The 25,461-nt window shown below is 41.1% G+C and overlaps 1 protein-coding gene across 2 annotated transcripts in view; it reads right to left on the bottom strand.

The window, feature by feature from the left end:
• Positions 1-25,461, bottom strand: part of SLC4A8 (solute carrier family 4 member 8) — an 83,453-nt gene that overhangs the window by 8,462 nt on the left and 49,530 nt on the right. For both annotated transcript variants that reach the window (XM_005570893.5, XM_015430939.4), the window contains 7 exons: positions 25,202-25,363; positions 15,446-15,559; positions 12,496-12,657; positions 11,407-11,658; positions 7,594-7,662; positions 6,303-6,476; positions 3,832-3,969 (listed from right to left, as the gene is read on the bottom strand). In XM_005570893.5, the coding sequence (XP_005570950.3) occupies positions 3,832-3,969; positions 6,303-6,476; positions 7,594-7,662; positions 11,407-11,658; positions 12,496-12,657; positions 15,446-15,559; positions 25,202-25,363 (1,071 nt within the window). The remainder of the gene's footprint in view (positions 1-3,831; positions 3,970-6,302; positions 6,477-7,593; positions 7,663-11,406; positions 11,659-12,495; positions 12,658-15,445; positions 15,560-25,201; positions 25,364-25,461) is intronic.

The following is a 25,461-nucleotide window of genomic DNA, read 5'->3' as shown; positions in this document are numbered from 1 at the left end:
AAATATTTAAATTAAATATGAGATAATACTATAGAACATTATATATCCATTTTTAAAATATGATCATGATACAGACAAATAGAAACATGAAAGTGTCTTATGAAATCAGGTTGAGGGAAAAAAACAGAATATATATGTGCTATATATATAAATATGAACTCACAATTATATAATTATCATAGTTATGTGAAAACTATGTCAAAAAATGGAAAACAACATAAAGAAATGAACATGAATGTTGGCTATCAGATGGAGAAATTTTGGAGTCAAGTCTTCATCTTTTTCTTTTATTTCATTTAGCTTTTAAAACAATTTTATAAAGTAACACATGTTAACAAATATGTGCTTACTTCAGGAATTTTGGAAAATAAGGAATATAATATCTACCAGCCACCTCGAACTTAACATCCAAAGCAGATCTCTTGATTTTCCTCCTAAACCTGCTGTTCTCCTTGGTCTTCCCCATCTTAATAAACAGTACAACCATTCATTCAATGGCTCGGTCCAAAAATCTAAGAGTCATACTTGATTCCTCTTTCACCCATGCCCACTATCATTAACAAAACCCATCAGCTCTATCTTCAAAATAAGTACCCAATTCAGCCACTTTCATCACCACTACCTTAGCATAAGCCACCCTCCCCTTTTGCCTGAGCTGCTGCCAGCCTCCTAGCTGGTCTCCCTGCTACCACTCTGTCCCTTCCAGTCTTACTGGCTTTCTTGGTGTTCCTCAGGCACACCGAGCTCATCCCTCCTTCAAGACCTTTGCACTTTCTGTACCCCTGGCCTGGAATGTTCTTAATCCCAGATATTCTCATAATTTGCTTCTTACTTTATTCAGGTCTCTACTCAGATGTCTCCTCAGAAGAGTCATCTCTAATCATCCTAAATAAAGTAACTCTCTCACTCCCTACCTTCTTAAAACATATCACTACCTAAAATTATATATGTATGTATATAAATTATAGCACTATAACCAAGAAAATAAATATAGACTTGTTTGCTTGTTGACAGTGTCACCTCCATGAGAATGTAAGCTCCATGGGGTCGGTCAGGGACTCTCTCTGTCCTGTATACTAGTGGGTCTGGAACAGTGACAACAGAGTAAAGATTCAATAAATATAGAGGAAGGAAGGAAATTAATCAAAAAAATGTATAATCTTACCACCTAGAGAGACATAGAGAACCACAATAAACATTTTGGTGTATTTTCTTCCCATCTTTTTCATGTGTGTGTGGGGTGCACACATGCACGTGTGTGTGTGTACAGTATGTGTATATGTATATGTTTTAGTAAAAGTGAGGTTCTTTGACAGTCTTACTGTATGCTCCATTTTATGTTCTCTATGTTTTTCACATAAAATGTCAGAAACATGTCCACATATCTTTTTTTTTTTTTTTTTTTTGAGACAAAGTCTTGCTTTTTCATCTAGGCTGGAGTGCAATGGCATGATCTCAGCTCACTACAGCCTCTGCCTCCCCGGTTCAAGTGATTCTCCTGTCTCAGCCTCCTGAGTAGCTGGGATTATAGGCATGCACCAACATGCTTGGCTAATTTTTTTGTATTTTTAGTAGAGACAGTGTTTCACCATGTTGGCCAGGTGTCAAACTCCTGACCTCAGGTGATCTGCCCGCCTTGACCTCCCAAAGTGCTGGGATTACAGGCATGAGCCACCACACCCAGCCTTTTTTTTTTTTTTCTTTTGAGACAAGATCTCTCTCTGTCGCCCAGGCTGGAGTGAGGTGGTGTCATCTCAGCTCACTGCAACATCCGCCTCCCAGATTCAAGCGATCCTCCCGCCTTAGCCTCCCAAGTAGCTGGGACTACAGCACATATCATTAAGTATCATTACAAAATAGCATCATTAAGTATTTTTTAAAACTTTATTTTTAGGCCAAGCACAGTGGCTCATACCTGTAATCCCAACACTGAGAGGCTGAGGCGGGTGGATCACGAGGTCAAGAGATCGAGACCACCCTGGCCAACATGGTGAAACCCCGTCTCTACTAAAAATACAAAAATTAGCTGGGCATGGTGGCGTGCCTGTAGTCCCAGCTACTCGGGAGACTGAGGCAGGAGAATTGTTTGAACCCAGAAGGCAGAGATTGCAGTGAGCCAAGATCAGGCCACTGCACTCAGAGCGAGACTCTGTCTCAAAAAAAAAAAAAAAAAAAAAAAAAATTTATTTTTAAACTGTTGTACAATAGTCTATTGTAATATATTTACTCTAATTTTCTTTTTTTTTCTTTATGCCACCACAATTAAAATATTTTGTCTACATTGCTAATTGTATCCTTAGGATAAATTTAAAAATTAGAGTTGCTGGGCCAAAGGGCATATACACTTTTAAGACTCTGTGGTTAAACTGCCCTCTAAAGAGATTTATGCAACTCATATTACCACTTTTAGAGTGTGAGAAGCCCATTTCAATTACAGTCTTGCCAACACTTGTTTTTATCTTTTAAAAATCTTTGCCAATTCGACAAGTAAAAATAATGTATTCTCCTTGTTTAAATTTTCATTTTTTTATTTTTTAATATTTATTTTCATTTCATAAAATCCAGATGCTGCACAATCATTTCTTTGATTATTAGTGAGAATGAAATTTTTGTCATAGGGCAACTAGCCATTTGTACTTCTTTTTTGTAAATTATATATGTCCATTGCTCATTTCAATTTCATATTATTCTTATTAATATATAAGAATTATTTGAATAGTAAAGATATTAACACATCTCAACTTATCTGTTATTTTTAAATTCTGTTTAGAGTTTTGGATGCCCGAAAGCATAACATTTTATGTAGTGAATTCTATCAATATTATCTTTAAAGTTTTCTTCCATTGACTTTATATTTTATAATTGTTGAAGCTTATTTAGAAATACAAGACTTTTGTTTTGTTTTCTTTTGTTTTTTTTTTTCGAGATAGGATCTCACTCAGCCTAGGCTGGAATGCAGTGGCATGATCACAGCTTTGCTGCAGCCTCAACCTCCTGGGCTGAAGGTATCCTCCCACCTCAGCCTCCCAAGTAGCTGACTACAGGTATGTGCCACCACATCCAGCTAATTCTTTTTTTTTTTTTTTTTTTAGAGACAGGGTCTCATTATGTTGCCTAGGCTGGTCTCAAACTCCTGGCCTCAAGTGATCCTCCAGCCTCGACTCCCAAAGCCCTGGAATTACAGCAATAAGCCACTGTGCCTGGCCTAAAAAAAAAAAGTCTTTTAAAAGTTTTTTCAAAGGACACTATTTTAGGCACTAACTGTATTTGGAAACACTTCCCAGCTCACTCATTTCTTGGTCTGGTATTTTCATTTTGCTACACATTCTTTCTTTGCATATATAGGCCATTTATTGAGGGTCCATTGTGTAGATGACAAGATGCCAAGTGCTGAGGGAAATGAAAAAAGATAGAAAGTCCTATGCAAGTTATTTTTGCATGGTGCCAACCACAGCACCATTTGCAATTAGATACATTACAAACATTCTAGGAAATAATGGGTCTTATATATTTGTCAAATTAGTCCTTTTGAAAGAATGTGAGCCATTGAATCTGTTAATAAGGGCATATTGTATGTTCACATTCTAGGTATGAGCCTGGTGAGTAGATTGTAGACAAAGGAAAAAATAACTGGTTGTCAAACCCAAAAATGAAGAACAGACAGGAGCAAGAATCCCTAATCCATTCTCAGCTGAGAGCATCTTTGGAGGTAAACTTCCTAGCTCCTAAATATAACCCTTGGGATTCCAGACATGCCAACTTTTCATGTGGCCTTTCCTATGTTCTGTAATTTGAGGCCCTCAGGTATACAGTTGGTGCAAGGACTATGACCTCTTCCTCCTTGGCCTTCTTTTTGGCATCATCCAACTTCTTCTTTTTGCTTTCAGGCATGAGATCATCTAACCAGCTCAGCTCTCGCTTAGAGAAACAGAGATCCATGACTTTCCTGACAAAGACCAAGGCCAAAACCTGAAGAAAAATGAAAAAAGAAAGTGAATGAAAGGTACAAATTTCCTTCCTGGACTTAAAAGCAAAGCCTTATTTTTACAGCAGACTAGGACATTTCAAGCAAAATCAAACTCATAAGAATCATAACTGTCACCATTTATTGAATGCTTTCTTTGTGCCAGGTAACATATGTTATATACAATATTTTAACTACCACAATAGCTCTACAACTTAGAGAGCAGCTAACTGGATTCTGTCATTGAAAAGATGAGCTCCTCATCTGCAGACGGCTAGAGGTCAGCAGGAAGGCTACAGGACAGCAGGTGGGTAGAAAGCTTCTGCTGGAGCTGGGCCATGGTGAGACCAGCCACAGCCAGCCCAAGCATTCCTCACAGTGGGATGATGGGTTCTTAGAAGATCATCTTTATTCCTTCTGATCCTTTGCCTATATATTCCCCTACCCAAATCCTTGCTTTGGGCCTGCATCATGTGTCTCCAGTGGTTTTTGTCTCTGCCCTCTGGCCTGGCCTGACACTCACTTTATAAATGAGGAAACTGAGGCCCAGAGAGAAAGTGACTTGCCTAAAATCTGACAGTTGATTTCCCCAATAAAGGTAGGTCCAGGGCATCCCAATTGCTGCTCCACTTTCTTTCCATGAGGGCCATTTTAGCCAAAGGAAAACAAAGAATTAATCCTGTCTGGGTGGACTGGTGTTCATCAGCTATATTTGGTGACTGCACAAGGAATGAGGCAAATCAGGCTTATTAAATTCAAGTACATTTCTCTCTGATTTTAGTGACTACTTTCCTGATACATCTGGAATTGATAGGATCCCTTCTAGGAGTTCCCAGTAATTTACTATTTCTTTAACCCATGAATATAACACACAAATGCAAAGCCTTATACGTATTCTGACAAAATTGAGAAACCCACCAGGAGGTTGTGGATCTAGAAGATTAGAAAAAAAATTAAAGATAGAATTTCCGTATGATCCAGCAATTCCACTCCTGGTATATTCCCCAAAGAATTGAAAACAGAGACACTAACAGATATCTGTAAAGCCATATTTATAGCAGTATTATCGACAGGTGAATGGATAAATAAAATGTAGTGTTTACATATAGTGGGATACTATTCAATCTTGAAAAGGAAGGAAATTCTGACACATGCTACAACATGGATTAACCTTGAAGACATTAGGCTAAATGAAATTAGCCAGTCACAAGCTGGGCACAGTGGCTCATGTCTATAATCCCAGTACTTTGGGAGGCTGAAGCAGGTGGATCACCTGAGGTCAGGAGTTTGAGACCAGCCTGGCCAACATAGTGAAACTCCATCTCTACTAAAAATACAAAAAATTAGCTGGGCATGGTGGTGGGCACCTGTAATCCCAGCTATTAGGGAGGCTGAGGCAGGAGAATCGCTTGAACCTGGGAGGTGGAGGTTGCAGTGAGCCAAAATCGCGCCATTGCACTCCAGCCTGGGCAACAAGAGTGAAACTCCATCTCAAAAAAAAAAAAAAAGAAAAGAAAGAAAAGAAATTAGCCAGTCGCAAAAGGGCAAATTGTGATTCACTTATATGATGTACCTAGAATAATCAAATACATAGAGACAGAAAGTAGAATGGTGGTTGCCAGGGGCTGAGGGTATGGGAGAATGGGGATTTAGTGTTTAATAGGTGCAGAGTTTCAGCTTTGCAGGATGTAAAAAGTTCCAGAGCTGGAGGGTGGTAATGGCTCCACAGCAATGTGAATGTACTTAATGCCACTCAACCGTACACTTAAAAATGGTAAATTTTATAGTTATAATGTTTTACCACAATTAAAAAAATAACAATGATAATAAGAATTTAATTCAACCCAAATGTCCATCAGTGACAGACTGGATTAAGAAAATGTGGCACATATACACCATGGAATATTATGCAGCCATAAAAACGGATGAGTTTGTGTCCTTTGTAGGGACATGGATGCAGCTGGAAACCATCATTCTTAGCAAACTATCACAAGAACAGAAAACCAAACACCGCATGTTCTCATTCATAGGTGGGAACTGAACAATGAGATCACTTGGACTCGGGAAGGGGAATATCACACACCGGGGCCTATCATGGGGAGGGGGGAGGGGGGAGGGATTGCATTGGGAGTTATACCTGATGTAAATGACGAGTTGATGGGTGCTGACGAGTTGATGGGTGCAGCACACCAACATGGCACAAGTATACATATGTAACAAACCTGCACGTTATGCACATGTACCCTAGAACTTAAAGTATAATAATAATAATAATAAATAAATAAATAAATAAAAATAACAATGATAAAAAAAAATTTATTTTTTAAAACCACCTCACCATCATTGGGAAAACAATGGCAGCTGGAGATGCCTTGATGACCCAGAGCAGGACGAGACAGGTCAGCTGGATGAGGGTGAAGAGGTGCACTTTGCGCAGTGGCACATGCCGCAGGTAAATGAAATCTGGCTGGTGCTTTGCGGGCATCCCAAAGAGCTTTAGACGATCAAAGAACTGAAAGGAAGGAACTGGCATTTATTTTCTGGAGGGCTCTCTGGGTCGGAAGCTTTTAGACCCATTCATATCTCTTACATCACCTGCCCTGAAAGGTAGGTAACACCATTTCCTCTGGACAGAAATGGAAACTGAGACTTTAAAAGACCAGGCAATTTGGCCAAGGTTAGTAAGTGGCAAAGTCATAATTTGAATCCATCTTTTCTAATTCTAGGTTCAAACTTCTTTCTCCCATCCCACTCTGTGGCTCCTAAGAGAGCTCTTTCTCAGGGGGTGTTGGAAACAAAATTACATCTTTTTGCTTATTATCAAAACCAAATCTCTTACTTGTTTTAGGAGTTTGGAGCTATTCATTGATTATTTATAGTGAAAAGATAAAATAAAACCTCATAACATCCTAGATATATAAAAAATGATCATCCTTACAAAAAGGAAGAAAGAGAACCAGAGATTAAATAATCTGCCCAAGTTCATATTAGAACTCAGTATATAAGAATGGCCATTGGGCATTCCATTCAAACAAAGAATCATAAGCCTAAGTTACTATATTATCTGGAATACCCAAGTTATCAATGACAAGCTCCTGATTTTTCTTTTTGAAAGACTTAGAGCAATGAGTTGATGGATGGAAAAATGCAGAGTATAACAAGAAGTGACATCTGCTTACCAGGAGCAACTCGCACTATTCCCCCATCTCTCCTCTGCCAGTGAACCCCCTCAAAGTTAAACACCCCATTTTTACACTTTAGCCTGACACTAAACTAGATCTGTCCATGAGTGAAAGCCAGTTTGGTTCTTGATCAACCTTTCAGATCCAAGTTTACCAGCACCTGGCAAAGCACCTAATGTTTAATACGTGCCAAAAAAAATTGTCTGTTGAATAATTAATGAATGACTGGGGCCGTGACATCAAGCCAGACCACCCTGAAAGTCTCTGTACTCTCCTGCCAACATGGCTGTTTTTCTCCCTGTATCCAAATAAGTGTCTAAAATAGCCTAAGTGGCAAGACTAGGAAATAATTTTCTCAAGAACTGGTTGCGCTTCTCTTGGGGAGCTGTCTCTCCCTGGACAGGACATGCAGTGAGAAGAAACTTCCCTGGCTGAACCATACAATACCTGAATTCCCTGTAGTGAAGAAACTCCCATGTAGAGGAAAACTCCATAGAGTACTGGCATTGGAATAAACTGAAGACAAAAGGACAAGAAAGGCCAGAAATTAAATTTGGTGTCACAGCACACTCAAAACTATATAAACTTTTAAATCTCCAAGAATGAAATAAAGCCACAAAATAGCTGCAGAAACATTGCATTAGTTTCTGCTGCTTGTGGGTGACTTAGGAGTAGAAGCAAAAGCAGAAGCTGACAATGATAAAAATCATTTGTTCGAAAATGAAATGATTACAAGTAAGTTAGGCCTCCTATATCAGCCATCTGGCTCTTCCTCCTCCATGGGGATGGGCACACATACACATACACATACAAACACACACACACACACACACACACCCTTCTCTTATAGAAATAATGCCTTTTAAATCTTCTGTAATCTCACAATCACCTCCTCAAGGATTTGATGCATTTTAACGTGAACCAAAAAAGCTTCCATTTTTACTGACCAGTGGCTTGAGGGCAAGAGTGGGGAGGTATCTTATCAGAGAGGTAACAGTCTGGGGGGAAACACCGACATTATTATATTGCACTTGAACATCCACATAGTATTTGAATACGACTTTCTGATCACATCATGTCTATCAACCTAGGTAATCTTCAGATTGACTCTGAGGTAGGGAAATTGGGCCTATAGAATCAAGGCAAGGAAAGTCTCAGAGCTGAAAACTAAAATGGACTCGTTTTTATTTTAGGGCTAAAGAATATTCCCAAACCTAATTCTTAGACTTAGAAAATCCCTCCAAACTAACACTGGAACAGAAAACCAAACACCGCATGTTCTCACTCATAAGTGGAAGCTGAACAATGAAAACACATGGACACAGGGAGGGGAACATCACACACCAGGACCTGTCGGGGGGTTGGGGGCAAGTGGAGGGAGAGCATTAGGACAAATACCTAATGCATGTGGGGCTTAAAATCTAGATGATGGGTTGACAGGTACAGCAAACCATCATAGCACATGTATACCTATGTAACAAACCTGCATGTTCTGCACATATATTCCAGAACTTAAAGTAAAATTTTAAAAAACAAAGAACTAGAAAAACCCCCATTGGATTTTATGTTCCAGCTGTAGAGTGACTAGACATGCCAATTCTATGCTGTTTGTGAACTACTGAATAGTTGTCCTAAGAGAACTGTCCTGAAGCAGCTAGAGGAAGGCCCAGTGATGGCCACTGCCATGGCTTCATGGTTCTATCTTGGAGAAGCAGCAACGTTTAGGCTCTTCCAGATGGTGCCTCAACCAGGTGGGAGCGGGAGTTGGGATGGGGACAGGGAATATGTGGTGGGAAAGGGGCATGAGGAGAGGTGGGTGGTAAGGTTGAGTGGAAAGTGGGGGGACAAGAAGATGGTTCAGAAATCCTTCCCATCCCTCTCAGTTCTTACCCTTGAAGGGCATTTGTGGTACAGGCTGGGGTGGTTGAAGATTTGCCAAAAAGAAGGAAAGAGGAGGCAAGGGAGACAAGGCAGTGCTCCAGAATGATTGGTACCTGGTAATACAGCCGTAAAGTTTCCTTCTTACCCCAATCTCCCAAATGCAGGCCTTCCACCCACAAAACATTTTTTTAATGTTCAAAGTATCCTCTATCTGTACCGGAAAAAAAAAAAAAAAAAAAAGAAACACTCTCTCTTTCAGCCCCACTTCTCATCCTAGCCACTGCTATTTTTCCATCCTGCTTCACAGAAAAACCTCCTGAAAGATTTGCCTGCACTCTTTACTTCTTTCCCTCCTATTCACTCTTTAGCCACCTATAATTGGATTTCTACCCTATAGTTCCACTGAATTCCTTCTCTGATAAGATACCCTCAACTCCTGCCTCAAGCTACTGGTCAGTAAAAAAGTTGCATGTTAAAATACACTAAATCCCTAAGGATTTGGAAAAATTTTGAGATTATGGAAGATTTAAAAGGCTTCATTTCTGTTAAAGAGGGCTGTGTGTGTGTGTGTGTGTGTGTGTGTGTGTGTGTGTGTGTGTGTGTGTCTGCCCATCCCCAGACAGGGGTGGAGGAAGAGCCAGACACGGAGGCCTGTAATTTAACTTACATGTAATCATTTCATTTCAGAACACAATGATTTTTATCATGGTCAGCTTCTGCTTTTGCTTCTACTTCTAAATCACCCACAGGCAGCAGAAACTAATGCAATCCACTGACTCTGCTCTTGTCAGATAACCCGAGGCCTCCAATGTTGCTAAATCCAATGGCCTTAGCTTAGTCTTCATCTTCCAAGATGTGTCTACCCAATCCCTCTTTCTTGAAACATTGTCCTCACTTGGCTTCCCTGATACCACATCCCCCTAGTTTTCCTCCCACCTCTCTGGCAACTCCTTCTGAGACTCTGTTGCTATCTCTTCCTCTACCCAACCTCTAACTCTGCTCTTCTCCCATGTCCCACTTCTCTTTTATGTCTTCTCTTTTCCCTGAGCTCTCTCATCTATTCCCTCGGCTTTCAATACCACCTATGTGCTGGTGACTCTCAAATTTATATTTTATTCCAGAAACCTCCTCTAGCCTCTTCACTTAGATGACTCCCAGACATCTCACTCCAAATCTGATCACAGCCCTACCCCTCACAAAAATCATACAATCTTTTCCATCTTCATAAATGTCATCACTCTCCACCAGATGGTCAAGTCAGAAACCTAATAGGCTTCTTCAATTTTTCTATTTTCCTCACCCCATTCCACATCCAGTCAACAATTGAGACCTTTGGGTCTGCCACCATGCTATACAGAAGCCACGCCTTTTTATCTGTCTCTGCTACCAGCTTCCTTATCCAAGACACCAGCATCTGTTACCTGCAACAGCTTCACTGGTCTGTCTGCTTCTATTCTTCCCTAGACATCAGCCAGAGTGATCTTTTTAAACTAGCTGGATCATGTCCCTCTCCTGTTAAAACCCTTCAAAAGTTACCTTACCCACCGTCGACAAGGCCCTATGTGACCCGCCCCTGCCCCTCTTTCCTTCTCATTGCACTGTGCTCTTGTCTTGACTCAATGCCCATGAGCTACATGGCCCTGACATTTCGTATCACTCTTTCCCACCTCAGGGCCTGACTAGACTGCTTTTCGCTTTTCTCCCCTCCTTCCATGCCATCTCCCACCATCCATGGCATGACTGGCTCCATCTCATCTTTTTTTTTTTTTTTTTTGAGACAGAGTCTCGCCCTGTCTCCCAGGCTGCAGTGCAGTGGTGCGATCTCGGCTCACTGCAAGCTCTGCCTCCTGGGTTCACGCCATTCTCTGGCCTCAGCCTCCCAAGTAGCTGGGACTACAGGTGCCCGCCACCACGCCTAATTTTGTTTTTGCATTTTCAGTAGAGACAGAGTTTCACCACGTTAGCCAGGATAGTCTCAATCTCCTGACCTCATGATCCGCCCGCCTCAGCCTCCCAAAGTGCTGGGATTACAGGTGTGAGCCACCGCGCCCGGCCTACACCTCATCTTAAATAGCATCTCCTCAGAGAAGTCTTCTCTGACCACCCTAACTAAAATAGACCCCTCTGAATTCTCTATAGTGCCAGAAAGCACTGTGTATTTCCTTTATATCACTACTCACATTCTGTAGTTATCATCTTTGTTTTCTTAACTAATTTTCTTAACTACATATTATCTGCCTTACCCCTCTAGAATAAACTCTTTCAGGGCAGGAATTTGTACATATATCTGTTTGGCACCACTGTATTTCCAGCATCTGGCAGGATTCCTGGCACAAATCAGGCCCTTGATATTTGCCGAATAAGTGAAGGGATGATTACCTTTAAGATAGCCGTCATGAAGACTGAGCAGCCCATCAGCACAAAGATCATAAGGCCTGTCACTCTTTGTTCTCGGATGCCCAGGAATTTGGGCTGTTCTCCAGGAGCAGAGCATTCAGATTCTAGCTTGAGGCTGTTCACATGTGTGATGGACAAGACGGTTGCAGCTACAAACCAGGGCAGGCCCATGATGGAGCAGACACCCAGCATGATGGCCACCATCAGTAGGTCCAGGTGGTAGCCACAGCCTTTCTGTGAGGAAACACATCAGTAGGCTAGCTGTAGTCCGGCATAGAACAGTGAGCTAGGGCTCTCAGGCCCAAAGCAGGAAGGGGTGTATGGATAAGAAGGAAGAGGTTCAGGGATCCAAGAGGAGTCTTGTAGCCCCTCCTGGTTAGGAGGAAACAAAGAAGAAAAAGGGGAATCTTAGCCTGTCCTGTATATGCCAATATTGATTCTTTTTCCAAGTGCCTCTAGCTTACTCTGAGTCTTACACATTCAAAGATCCATTCTTCTCTGGAAGAGTAATCAGACACCATGCCACATCTTGACCATTCTAGATGGCAGAAACTATAGGAGTTAGAGATAAATGTCCTTATTGGCTTCCTACCACATACCCCCAGATCCTTGACAGATTTGGATGTTGCTTGCCTGCTCTGTTACTTCCCTAGGATCCTAGGGTTCCAGTTTCAGCCTAGAAACTACAGTAACAGACACCAATGGGAGAATACCTGCCTTTAGGAAACAGTGGCCCAGGCCCCTACCTGAACCTCAGGAAGACAAGCTGTACAGCTGCTTGACCCAAAGCATATAGCTATATAGGGATCACCAGGAACTCTACCCAATCACCTTCCCCACAGGTGTGAGAGGACAGTAATGGAGTCCACGTTGCTTTCATACCATACCACCATGCTCCACTCTAGTCTCATCTCCAAAGCAATCTTTGTTAATAAAGAATGGAAACCTCTTATGAACCTCTTCTATGAGATTTTATAGTTTCTGGTCTAGATGTGCTTACCCTACAATTAAAAAAAAAAAAAAATGTAACAGATTGCCATAGCAGCCTTCTAGGTCAGAACCTCTTTTTACCTTGAGCTTATGTTCCTTCCTGTTAATAATGACAGCTGTGATCTGCTGATCCATGAATATCAAGATAGTGCAGAGAAGAGCTGGGATAATTGCAGCTATCACAGTCCACCAGGGATTGGGGCCAATGGGATTAATAATCCATCCGCGATCATCCCTTGTTGGCTAAGGAGGAAAAAATATATTATTTTGGTATTTTAAGTTATAGTTATTAGGGTAAAACATATCAAACTGGATCACAATATCCATATTTCTTTTTATTCTTGAGTGAAGGTTCTTAAAAAAAAAAAGGCATGAAATACAGCAACTCCTTAGGAAATCTATGACCTTATTCTGATACCATTCCCCAGAGTTAAAGACGCCAACGACTAACAGAAATTCTTGGGTTTGCAGAGTGGTAGATAAGAAAAGAAACAACTTGCGGAAACTCCCTTGGCACATGGGACCCAAGGTAGCATGAAGAGATAACTAAGAATGCCTGAGGACTTTCCAGACCTCCCCTTTCCTTCTACCAATAACCTACCATCCCAGAATCCACCCCTAAACCTTTTCTAATTATTGCAGTAAAGCCAGTGCAGAGAGACAGATTTGAGCTGAATTCCTGTCTCCTTGTTAGTAAACTTGAAATAAAACACTTTTCTTCTCTCAAAAACCTGGTATCATAGTATTGGCTTCTAGCACATTGGGCAGCAAGCCGCTTTTGCTCAGTAATAGTTCCAAATCCCCTTTGAAACAGTCAATCTTCAATTATCAATTTCTTGTGAAATATTCATTAATCTTGCACTTCCTTCCACTTACTTTCCAAACCTCTGTGTAGAGAGAAAACAATTGTATCTCAACGTTAATCCAATTAAAATATAATTAACAACTATATCTGTTGTCAAAAAAATTTAATGACTTCCAAAGACAAATATAAATAACTTAGACTATTCTCCTACTACTTCTCTCCAGAGCCATATAATGTGTGTCTACAGCATAAACAAAGGCAAAGTGCAGCCATCTGCATGGCATCTCTTGGGCTTTGATAGGACTGGATTGCTCCAACGGTCTTCTCCCATCAGTAGTGAAACAGGGGTCCAGCCATCAGAGACCTGAGAAGGAGCCTAAGACGGCTAAAGTTGGGGGTTTGTTTGACCTAGGATCCTCTCTAATTCCCCTGTAATACAACTGTTTATAAATCTTATTGGGGTGTTCACAACATATCTAAACTCACCTAGATCCTTACCCTACTCCTGCAGTGTACTCTGAGGAAGACAAGTTCACCCTTTTTTGGCAAGTGGTGCTAGAGGACAAAAGGCCCGGGACACCAATTGGCCCAGAGTTGACCCAAACTCAAGAAACAAAGCGTAGACTATTATATTTGATTTAGTTCCTTATTAGTATGGCTCTAGGATTTAAAGACGCTTTAATAACACCACCAAGTCCAAAATTATGAATGGGTTAGCTTCTAAAAGTTTACAGAATCTATGTTTCCTTAGTAACAATGTTCTAAGTGGTAGTTAAGTTCTCAGACCAACACAAAAACTTATTAAATAAACCCTTAATGACGTTATACCCTAGTAATAGTACTAGCCCTCAGATTGGGTCTTGGGAGTTAAGTGTCATGTGGTACAACAGGGAGGGACAAAAAGAAGAAAACTTCTTCTCTGCCTCCTGAAAATGGAGTCTCTCATGAGCAACATATTCTTTGACATTCTCCTGTTTCCCTTTCTCCCCTGTCCTACCTCCCAGAGGCCTTCTTCACAGATGTCCCAGAAATTCAGTGCCTTCTGACTATCTTAGGCCTATCCCTTAGGGAACCTTTCCAAAGACTGCTTAATGTTCCCAAATTACCTATTTTTACACAAAATCCATTCCTCCTGAAGCACTGACCTCAGCTAGGTATTAGAGAGAAAGCTGATTGTGCTCATTCACACAAAGGTGAGAATGCCATATTCTAGAAGGTATTATACTTACAAGAGGGATTGGTTAGTCCATAAACTTCCAACTGGTGGCATTTCAGCAAATTCAACAAAATTAAAAATTTTCAGACAATATGGAAGAAGGTATTTCAACAGGCCTACTTCACGGGTAGAGAGAAAAAAGAGAAAGGAAAGGGACAACTGAAGGGAGCATTTAGAAGTCAGGGACTGCCTTTATTCCTGTCGGCCTTCTCCTCACCAACTTCTCCCATTTTCCTACTTCATAATTCTTCTCAAGGTACTGAGTACGTACAGATTTTCTCTCCTCTCCACCCTATGGGGATCTATGGAACTGAGCTCAGCTTTTCCATCTTCTTTGTCTACTTAGTCAGTGCTCCCAAACTGAAATCGATTTGGAGTCCCCAGGTATTGATATTTGTTTGACTTTTTGTACAGGTTCTTGAAAAATACCATATATTAGAGAAAGTTATACAAACAATGAAATCAGATTGAGATGATTTCAAAAGAGATGTCATGATTACTCTGGCAGGGGCCCCAGACTCCTGATGATGCTCCTCTTAGTTCCATTCTCCTCCTTCAAGGAAGGGGCACCATCCTTGAAGGTTCAGGCCAAGTCCTTTACCTTTTTCATCCTTCCCAGTGCCCTTATACAGCTGATGCTCAATGGAAGTGCTGTTAGCAAGGCTTGTTCCAGAGACCCATGTTTCCACAGTGTCTTGAATATATTTATGTAAACGTGCACATCCCATTGTTTAAATATTAATATATTAAGAACAATAAGTGGTATTAATAATAATAATAATACTTTTCATTCATTAAACAACCTTGGTTTTTCTGTTCTCTGACTTTTCTGACTTGAATTCAACCAAGTCTGAAGTTTGCTTTTCTAAATGACAAGGTGTGAGGAGCAAGGTTCAGATTTAGAGGACTGTAAAACTCATGATTAGAATATGAAAAGGCCTTTGAAATTTACTTGGCATCAGAATGTATGAAATTACATGAGTGCACCAAGCACTCTGAGATCTGTTTACCTTGAACACACTGGGAACTTGAAGCTTTGGTGATGGAACTCCAATCAAAAAATCAATAATGACCATTGTGAAGATAGTGAGGAAAACAGCAAAGTCACTCACCATGGAGCGTACCTGGCATGAGAAAGAAGTGGAAACATGTTTTGGCAGGTCAAATACAGTAGAAAAGAGGTTAGTATTGTAAAAGGCTTAAAAATCCTCAGAAGAATGTTTTCATCTTATGGTTGAATTAATGCAAGCAAATTTAAACAACAGGAATATGTTAATCGCCCAATTAATGCCCATAAAGTGTGGATATGATGAGGGAAAATGAACCCTCCTGACAAATGCTAACATAACCCAGACCAGCCTCTGAAGAGTTATGTTTGGGGCATTTAGGGCAAAGTTGGGACTGTAGTTCTGAGAACTTGGATTTTCTGGGACCAGCCAAGGTCTTCAGTGCTAGCCAAAAACCTCAGCAGCAGCATCAACTCCACTTCTCCCTTATACCCAATATCCAGTCTATTTGCAAGTCCTGTTGGCTCTCCCTTCAGAACATATCCCAAGTCTGATCGCTTCTTACCACCGCCACTGCTCCCACCCAGATCCAAGTCACCATCAGCTCCTGTTTGGGTAATGGTAGCAGCCTCCTGACTTGCTTCTGCCTTTGCCCTCCAGTGTTTTTTAAATGCAGCCACTGGAGTAATCATTTGAAACATAAGTTGGGTCATGTCACTCCTCTATCAAAACCCTGAAATGGCTTCTGGGCCAAAAAGCCTTCTTGGCCTGAGGGCCACACAACTGGCATCATCACATCTCCCACCTCAGCTCCTATTGCTCTCCTGCTTGCCCACTCTGCTCCAGACACACAGACCACCTTGCTGTTTCCTTAAACATGCCAGGCTCACTCCCACCTCGGGGTCTTTGTACTTGCTCATGCCTCTACCTAAAATGCCTTTCCTCCAGGTAACCTCTTGGGTAGCTCCCTCACGTCTTTTAGGTTCAACTCAAATATCACCTCCTTGAGCTCTTCTCTGATGATCCTACTTAAAATCGGCCACCTCCCTCCCCACAGAACTTCCTGTACTTCTTTACTGCTTTATTTTCCACCATGGCACATATCTCTATTTTGTTGGAGATTCCCATCCAATTTGGGATCCATCTTAAAAGGACTGCCTCACTTTATAGTGTGGCTTTAATAAAATACAGTGCCTGGCAAATGACCCGTGCCTGCCTTAATCTAAGTTTCCAAAAGACTGAGAGCAAAATATATCTTAGCCACACGTAATATCACTGGTACCTTAGCCTGACTTCACTTTGGTTTGAAGCCCAAGGTTTCCAGTTCCTCCTCCATGGTTTTGTTAGTTCTTCTCTGAATGTAATATAAATTCTCTGAGTATCCACTGCCTCCCCATCCCCAACATGAAGCCCACTTGACCATCCTGGGGCCCAGTGGCCCTTTTCTCTTCTGAACTCCTACAGCACATACACCTCAGTTGGGCATCCAACTGTTTACTACTGTCGCATATGGCACCTGATTGTTTCATGTGTTTTTCCTTCCTATCTGATGACAGATACTATCTTCTAAATTTCTGTTGCATCCCCCTAGCACTTAACCCAGGCCTGAGCAAGTAGTCAGTACAGAATAGCCACTTGTTAACTATTTGTCCTAACAGGAAACAAAGACCCAGAACTTATTTAATATGTACCTCTCATGACTGCCATGTAGGCTCACTGAAGTCTGTGTTCTAGTCATATATGGTTGTACACAAAATATCTAATTAACTGAGTCCTCCTCCCATTTATGCACCCTGTATTGAAAATGTGCCTGGCTGAAACATCACTTACAGGAAAAACCACCATTTCCTCCTGATTTGAGTTCCCTTTCTTTTCTTTTTCTCTCTTTCTTTTTTTTTTTCTTTTCTTTTTTTTTTTTTTTTGTGAGAATAGCTTTAATTTAAAACACTTGAAGCAATAAATCCCCTATCTCTCTTTCCATCAGAGGCAAGTATTCTTCCCCCAAATTGGATGTAGTTTAAACAACAACTGTGACTAGTGAAAAATGAAACAAATACAATCTCTTTCAGGAAGCAGCATTAAAACCTACTGGGCTGGTGGGTACCAGCAACAGGCTCAGCCTCCACCAAGGCCGAGAGAAGCAGCACACTGAGAGCAGCAAGACTTGCATGGTATTTCACCCAGCTTTGGACAGACTCAACAATACCTGGGGTAGGGGGAACCACAAAAGAATGATGCCTAAAATGAAACACATATGCTCGTCTCCCTCATGTGGCTAATATCCTTGGCACCTAGAAGATGCTAGAAAAATAAGTGCAAAGGTAGCAGCTCCCAGGCAAAGCTGAGGGAAGACAGTTTGGGCCTTATTTGCTTTTGTTTTTAATTGGGGTCTCACACATACATTGGTTTTCAGGCAGAAAAATTTTCTGCTTTCTGGGAGGTGTTCTGTGCCACACAGTGCTTCGGCCTCCAGCAAAAATATTTGTGTTGTTTCTGTCTATTTGGATGCTTCACTGAATTATCTTCTACCTATGGTATTTCACTGCCTACCCCATACCATGTAAGTGTAGAGTAGCATGTCCAGTAGAATTACATTAGCCAGGCCAGGCACGGTGGCTCACGCCTATAATCCCAGCACTTTGGGAGGCTGAGGTGGGTGGATCACTTGAGGTCAGGAGTTCAAGACCAGCCTGGCCAACACGGTGAAACCCTGTCACTATTAAAAATACAAAAATTAGCCAGGCATGGTGGTGCACACTTGTAATCCCAGCTACATGGAGGCTGAGGCAGGAGAATCACTTGAACCCAAGGAGGTAGAGGTTGGAGTGAGCCAAGATTGTGCCACTGTACTCCAGCCTGGGTGACAGAGTGAGACTCCGTCTCAAAAAAAAAGTATGTTAGCCATATGTCTAATTTTAAATTGTTTAGCAGTCACATAAAAAATATAAAAATAAGTGAAAATAACTATAATATTTATCAAATTATTTTATTTAATAGATATATCTAAAATATTGTCATTTCAGTATGTAATCAATATAAAATATTGATGAAATGTTTTATATTCTTTTTTGGTACCAATCCTTCAAGATCTGGTATATATTTTATGTGTACAGTACAGTGTCAATTTGGCAAGCCTAAGTTCAAGTGGCCATTTGTCACATGTAGCTATTGACTACCCACATTAAATACCGCAAGTCTACAGAATCTTATGCAAACTCTTTCAGAGTGATTTAGTGAGTGGGAAATCTCTGTGACACCGTGCAGGTCATCTTATATTACCAACCTAAGAGTGCAGAACTTTGTTTTTTTTTTTTTTTGAGACAGGTGTCTCTCTGTTGCCCAGGCTGGGGTGCAATAACTCACTGTGTCATCACAGCTCACTGCAGCTTTGACCTCCCTGGCCTCAAGTGATCCTTTCACCTCAGCCTTCCTGAGTAACTGGGACTATACACGCACACCACCATGCCTGGCTAATTTTTTTTTTTTTTTGTACTTGGTAGAGATAGGGTTGTGCCATGTTGCCCAGGCTGGTCTCAAATTCCTGGGCTCAAGCAATCTGCCCGCCTCAACTTCCCAAAGTGCTGGGATTACAGGTGTGGGCCACTCTGCTTGGCCCTGAACCTTGTTTTATAACCTAGGATTTTTTACCTAAAGGAAAGGATAGAATCACAATTGTATCTACTCCCATCCCCTGGTCCTGCCCCTGCTCCCTGCTGTCTCCCCACAGAAGGCCTGTACTGATGTGATTTAGCAACAATGATACCTACAAGGTGAAAAAGACATCCTTTCTGTGATAGCTTCGTCAGCACTTGTTTGGGGATCATAACTCTGGTTGAATTAAAATTTTAAAATATTCTATAAATGTTACAAATTTAGCTGAAGGTGGTTCGGAGGCTTTTCTAGGAGGGTGTTTTAAATAGATTTGTTTTTGAGGGGGATGGTAGCAAACTAGCTCATGGACTGGAAAGTTGTGAGTTTCAAGAGTGGAAAAAAAATGAGATGATTACAAAGAAAGTAAAGACAAGTGGAGCAGAAATAGAAATGGGGTGGGGACACTAAAAATGACACAGGTCCTAAACTTGGGCGTACACTCTGTAATAATAAAAAAATATAACATCTAAATCTCTAAATGGTCCCTCACATTTCACATGTCTGACCCTAACAGTAGTAACCACAGGAAAATAAAAATAGAAGAGAATGTTAGGGCAGGAAGGGACTTCGGAGCTCATCTAGTTTAACCCATTCATTCTAAAGAAAAATGCCCAGAGAAGTAAAGCAACTTGGCCCTATCACACTTAAAGGTGGAGTCAGAGTACAACCCCAGGTGTTCTCACTATGAACTGCAGGTAAGGCAGTTCAGGTAAAGCAAATAAATTATACAGGGAGCAAGAGGCTCAGGCTATTCCCGTTGTACTTCCTGCAAGCCCAAAGTGAGAGACAGAGAAACAGGCACATTCTATCGTAGGTAGGAGAAAACAACCAAGTCAACTCCAAAATATTGAAGAAACATTGATGTAAAATGTCATTTGAACATGATTCTTCCAGTAGTCTTTTCTGTATTTTTTTTTTCCTTTAAAAGAAAATTCCCAATCTGAGCCAAATTGGATTTCTGATTAGTTACATGGGCATTTAGATCAATGAACAAAATACAAATTTTGACACATTATGTGTTCCAAAGATATGTTCATTGGGATTCCATACAAATGGAAATCAAAAGATATTTACAGGAAGAAAGTACTATCTTTCACATGAACATCTGCATACAGTGAGAACTTCACATTTATACCACCATGTCTCACACAGAGGACTCCTAACAGGCTAATAATCAGTTGACCCAATCCACGTATTAATCCACTTTTCACTCACAGATAGTATTGTCTGCACACATGTGTAAAATTAAGCAGTACATTCTAGACTTTTATTCCAGGGGAAACTGCCTTGTATATATTAAGACATATATATAAATACATTTTTAAGCAAGAAAGAAACCCATTATTTGCTCCAGTTTTTCCCAACTCTCAATCTGAAATAAAGAATAGCACTTGGCCGGGCTCATGCTTGTAATCCCAGCACTTTGGGAGGCCGAGGCAGGCAGATCACGAGGTCAAGAGATCGAGACCATCCTGGCCAACATGGTGAAACCCCATCTCTACTAAAAATACAAAAATTAGCTGGGTGTGGTGGTGCGTGCCTGTAGTCCCAGCTACTCGGGAGGAGGCGGAGGTTGCAGTGAGATCACACCACCACACTCCAGCCAGGCGACAGAGCAAGACTCCATCTCAAAAAAAAAAAAAAATTGCATTTATACAAAACTTGGCCTTGTAGAAACAGCCCTCTGTTTTGTGAGGCAGAAAAAAGGGCAGCCATAGTACACTTTCCTACAATATGTTTAGGCACCAGAAGGGCTGAATTTCTTTTTCTATTTAATGAAATTAAGTAACAGATAAGCTATAATCTTAAATATTGATTTTATACCATTGATTTTACAAAGTTTATTTATAAAATTTTATTATAAAATTTGTATTTTGCTCAAAATACACATGCTAGCTATCTTTGTCCACTTTTTTTTTTTTTTTTTTGAGACCGAGTCTCACTCTGTCACCCAGGCTGGAGTGCAGTGGCACGATCTCAGATCACTGAAACCTCCACCTCCTGGGCTCAAGCGATTCTCGTGCCTCAACCCAGTAGCTGGGATTACAGTCATGCACCACCATGCCCGGCTAATTTTTGTATTTTTAGTAGAGATAGGGTTTCACCATGTTGGCCAGACTGGTCTTGAACTCCTGACTTCAAGCAATCCACCCACCTTGGCCTCCCAAAGTGCTGGGATTATAGCCATGAGCCACTGCACCCAGCCCCTTTATCTACATTTCAATCCAAACACCCAATCATCCTCCATCCCCCAAAAAGGCCTTTGCTTTGTAACATAATCGAAGACAATCCATTTTTGATGCCTGTGTGGAGTCACTATTCTATGGGGACTGGATTTTGTAAGGCTGCTTAGTATGGGGATTTCCACAGGAGTCAGCAACTTCAGTAACAAAGTGGGCTGCTTTAGGAAATCCAACTCAACATTAGAAGGTAACACCAGTAGGCATACTTGAGTAGAGTATTACTACACCATGAGCTCCCCTCCTTCTGCCAATCCCATCTGTTCCCAAATTGAAGAAAATGTCAGAGAGGAAAAGGCAGGGAGCATGCTAAACTAGGACCCACCATAGCACACCACCTTATACTCTTGGTTCATCATATTAGATCTCACTGTATCCTTGAAGCATAATTGGAAAGAGATGGCAGGTGTCATCACAACATTGTGCAGATGAGGTGAGGCACAGAGAGGATGAGGGACTTGCCCAAGGTCCACAGCCAGCATCCAGGTCTCCAGGCCATGGGCCTTGGACACTGCATTCCTGGCTCACATGGTATTAAGCTCCTATGAGACAGGGGCCCCAGTCATAACCAGAATCCTGATTGTTCACAACTCACCACATCCTAATCGAATGTTTGTGCTATATTTCACCCAGTTGATTGTGCTTTATTTTTCTACAGTTTCTGGAAAAATCCTTTCAACCAAACAAATATATGTTAAGCAAACAGCAATAAATCCTGTTTCATTCGACTGAATAATTTGAAGTAGAAACTCCAGAGACTCTGGAATTTGGTGCAGAGCAGTAGGAAAATTATAGAATGCTATCGTTCTACTTTTCATCACATTTGAAACTCTAATTTAATCCCAGGTTGCAACTAAAATACTGAAATAACCAAAATGGAAAGAATTGTCTTTTATAACATCACATAAAGTTTCTTTGCATCTGAAATTCTTTTTTTTTTTTTTTTTTTTTTTTTGAGACGGAGTCTCGCTCTGTTGCCCAGGCTGGAGTGCAGTAGGGTGATCTTGGCTCACTGCAACCTCCGCCTCCCGGGTTCAGGTGCTTCTCCTGCCTCAGCCTCCCAAGTAGCTGGGATTACAGGCACCTGGCACCACGCCCAGCTAATTTTTAAATTTTTAGTAGAGAAAGGGTTTTGCCATGTTAGCCAGGCTGGTCTCGAACTCCTGACCTCCGGTGATCCGCCTGCCTCAGCCTCTCTTAAAGTGCTGGGATTACAGATGTGAGCCACCGTGCCTGGCCACATCTGAAATTCAAAGTGTCCAAAATCACACTGCTAGTCACAGCAGATAAGCAGTGAAGTCAAATCAGGAGGCGATACATGGAAAAATTGTGGAGATGAGCCTCTGGTCCCTGAAAAGTGTAGAAATGGAGGCAGGCAAAGAGCTCAGAAATGAGAAAATACAAATTTGGGGCACTTCAATGACAACTTCCAGGGAGTCATCATGTGGTACGGTAAAACAATACTATTTTAACTAAAAACAAACATTATACTTTTTGGGGAAATGACTGCTGAGAAATAGAGAATTCATCTGTCTACCTTTAGCAAAGTACAATATTATGCTGCTGTGGGCATCTGGCATTGTACCACCAAATATCACAAACCCAAGTGAATTCTTGACAGCACTTAAAGGGATAATTCGGCCCTTTTTACGCTTTGAAATATAAGTGGGAAACTAATATTTTAAACTGTTCCTGAGTTACAGTTTCATTAAAATATGTACTTGCTTAATACCAACTGCTTAGCCTTTAAAAACCAAAAAGCAAACCTTTACAGTTGGTCTCACACTATCATACCCATTCACAAACTCATATTATGAATTTTTGTATGATTTAAATTAAAAATATCTTTTATTTAAAATGTTGTATTGGCTGGGCATGGTGGCTCACCCCTATAATCCCAGCACTTTGGGAGGCTGAGGCAGGCGGATCACCTGAGGTTGGGAGTTCAAGACCAGCCTAACCAACATGGAGAAACCCCGTCTCTACTAAAAATACAAAATCAGCCAGACATGGTACATGCCTGTAATCCCAGCTGCTTGGGAGACTGAGGCAGGAGAATCACTTGAACTCGGGAGGCAGAGGTTGCAGTGAGCCAAGATTGCACCATTGCACCCCAGCCTCGGCAACAGAGTGAGACTCTGTCTCAAAAAAAAAAAAAAAAAGAAAGAAAGAAAAAAGAAGAAAAGAAAATGCTGTATTATACATGTATAGGTCAGAAATTATTGTGTGCAATGAAAAAAAATGCCATAAATAATGCTCCGCCCAATAGCTGATTTTCTATATGAAACACCAAGAAGGTTTTTCATTTACTGCAGGTAAGGCGAGACCACTGGCCACATAAATAGGTTTCTCTGAAGGCCACTACCACCCATTCCCCAGTAGAGGACTGGGAGCACATCCCCATTTTTGATGTACTGATGGTAGATCTCTCGCCAGCAAAATGAACACCCTTTTTAATATTATCTTCTCCTTAAACATTTATTAAAACTATCTACAATAGTGTATCATCACTAATACAAATTTCTTCTCAGTTCTATTTCAGAAGGCATCAAATGATTGTGCTCTTTTTTTTTTTTTTAACTTTTTTATTTTTGAGAGAGAATCTCACTCTGTCGCAAAGGCTGGAGTGCAGTGGTACAATCTCAGCTCACTACAACCTCCACCTCCCAGGTTCAAGTGATTCTCATGCCTCAGCCTCCCGAGTAGCTAGGATTACAGGTGTGTGCTACCATGCCCAGCTAACTTTTGTTTTTTTAGTAGAGATGGGGTTTCAACATGTTGGCCAGGCTGGTCTCAAACTCCTGACCTCAGGTGATCCACCCGCGTGGGCCTCCCAAAGTGCTGGAATTACAGGTATGAGCCACCACACCCAGCATGATTTTGTTCTTTAAATAAACTACGAATACCCAATGTATTTCTTCATATCTGACTGTTCTAACTTTTTGGCAAATTAAAAAGGTATGTGGCTTCTTCTCACTGATTCGTATGTTTGAGGTTTAGCTTGGTATACTGTGGTAAAAGTACATGTAATCCAGGCCTTTAGGGGGCCTTTCTGTGGCACAAACTTTGTGGTCACTGTAGATCACCCATCTTCCTTTTATATTTTTGATATGGCAAATGTAATGGTCATTTATTATAGATGTCTCCATGTGACTGAAGGATGTAAATAATTCATGCACTTATTCTTTTCAGTGTTAACTTTCTGTGAGGAGGTCTCAGTAGCCATTCTCCACCTTCTCAAGTTCCCTTTCAAAGAAACGGCCCACGTAGCTACTCCACACTCAGCCTCTAATCTTGCCCTGCCAAAACTGGCAAAAGCCTTGTTCATAATACAAACAATGCTATCTGCATCATGGAAAGGTTGCTGAGGTTTCAACCAGTAATACAAACCAAGTCAGGAGCATGCTGGTTGCTGCAGTCATTGTCGTCAGCGATTTCATAAGCTATTTAAAAAGCCATCCCTGGGAGAAGATTTTTGGGTCCCCTAAAGTATCCAAGGTCACAACCACAATTTACTGTATTCAGGAGCCAGCTGTAGCTATTGTGTGTTAAGTGTCTCAGAATTCTGGAAATGAAACATAACAGCATTCTGGAAATAAGACTTAATAACTTTTTAAAAACCATCACTATCACCTTAACCTTAACTGGCACTTGTAGACCAAAAAGATTTTAAGTATTAACCCTTCATTCCCAACCACAGATCTACGAAAGAGGCTGCCAGACACTAGGAGAGAATGCCAGTGTGGCTCATCAGGACATCTGGAGTTCTCCACCTGGCCAATCAACCCCATAAGCAGCATAGAGGCTGAGAAAAGGTTCTGTTATATTTGATTCTAACATGAAAGAAATGCATGAACATGCTACCTACTCGGGTTGGGAAATAACGGCTCGTCTTAAACGTCTTTAAGGTGCTTGAGAGGATGAAGGTGGTGAAGAAGAGAATACAGGACCAAAAGAGGACATCAGGAGTGTAGGGTCCATGATGGCCACACGCAGATCCCATGAACTCTCCATGCATCTCCTGGCATTCCTGGAGGAACAAGCATTCCGGGTGATGAAAGGCAGACACAACCGAATAAATAGCTGTTTCCTTCTGAGTCCACCACTCATTGTCATCCATGGTTGCTG

This window comes from Macaca fascicularis, chromosome 11 (assembly GCF_037993035.2).
Source record: "Macaca fascicularis isolate 582-1 chromosome 11, T2T-MFA8v1.1".
Classification (NCBI taxonomy): domain Eukaryota; kingdom Metazoa; phylum Chordata; class Mammalia; order Primates; family Cercopithecidae; genus Macaca; species Macaca fascicularis.
Note: the sequence above shows the minus strand (reverse complement) of the source record. Positions and strands in the feature narration are given on the sequence as shown.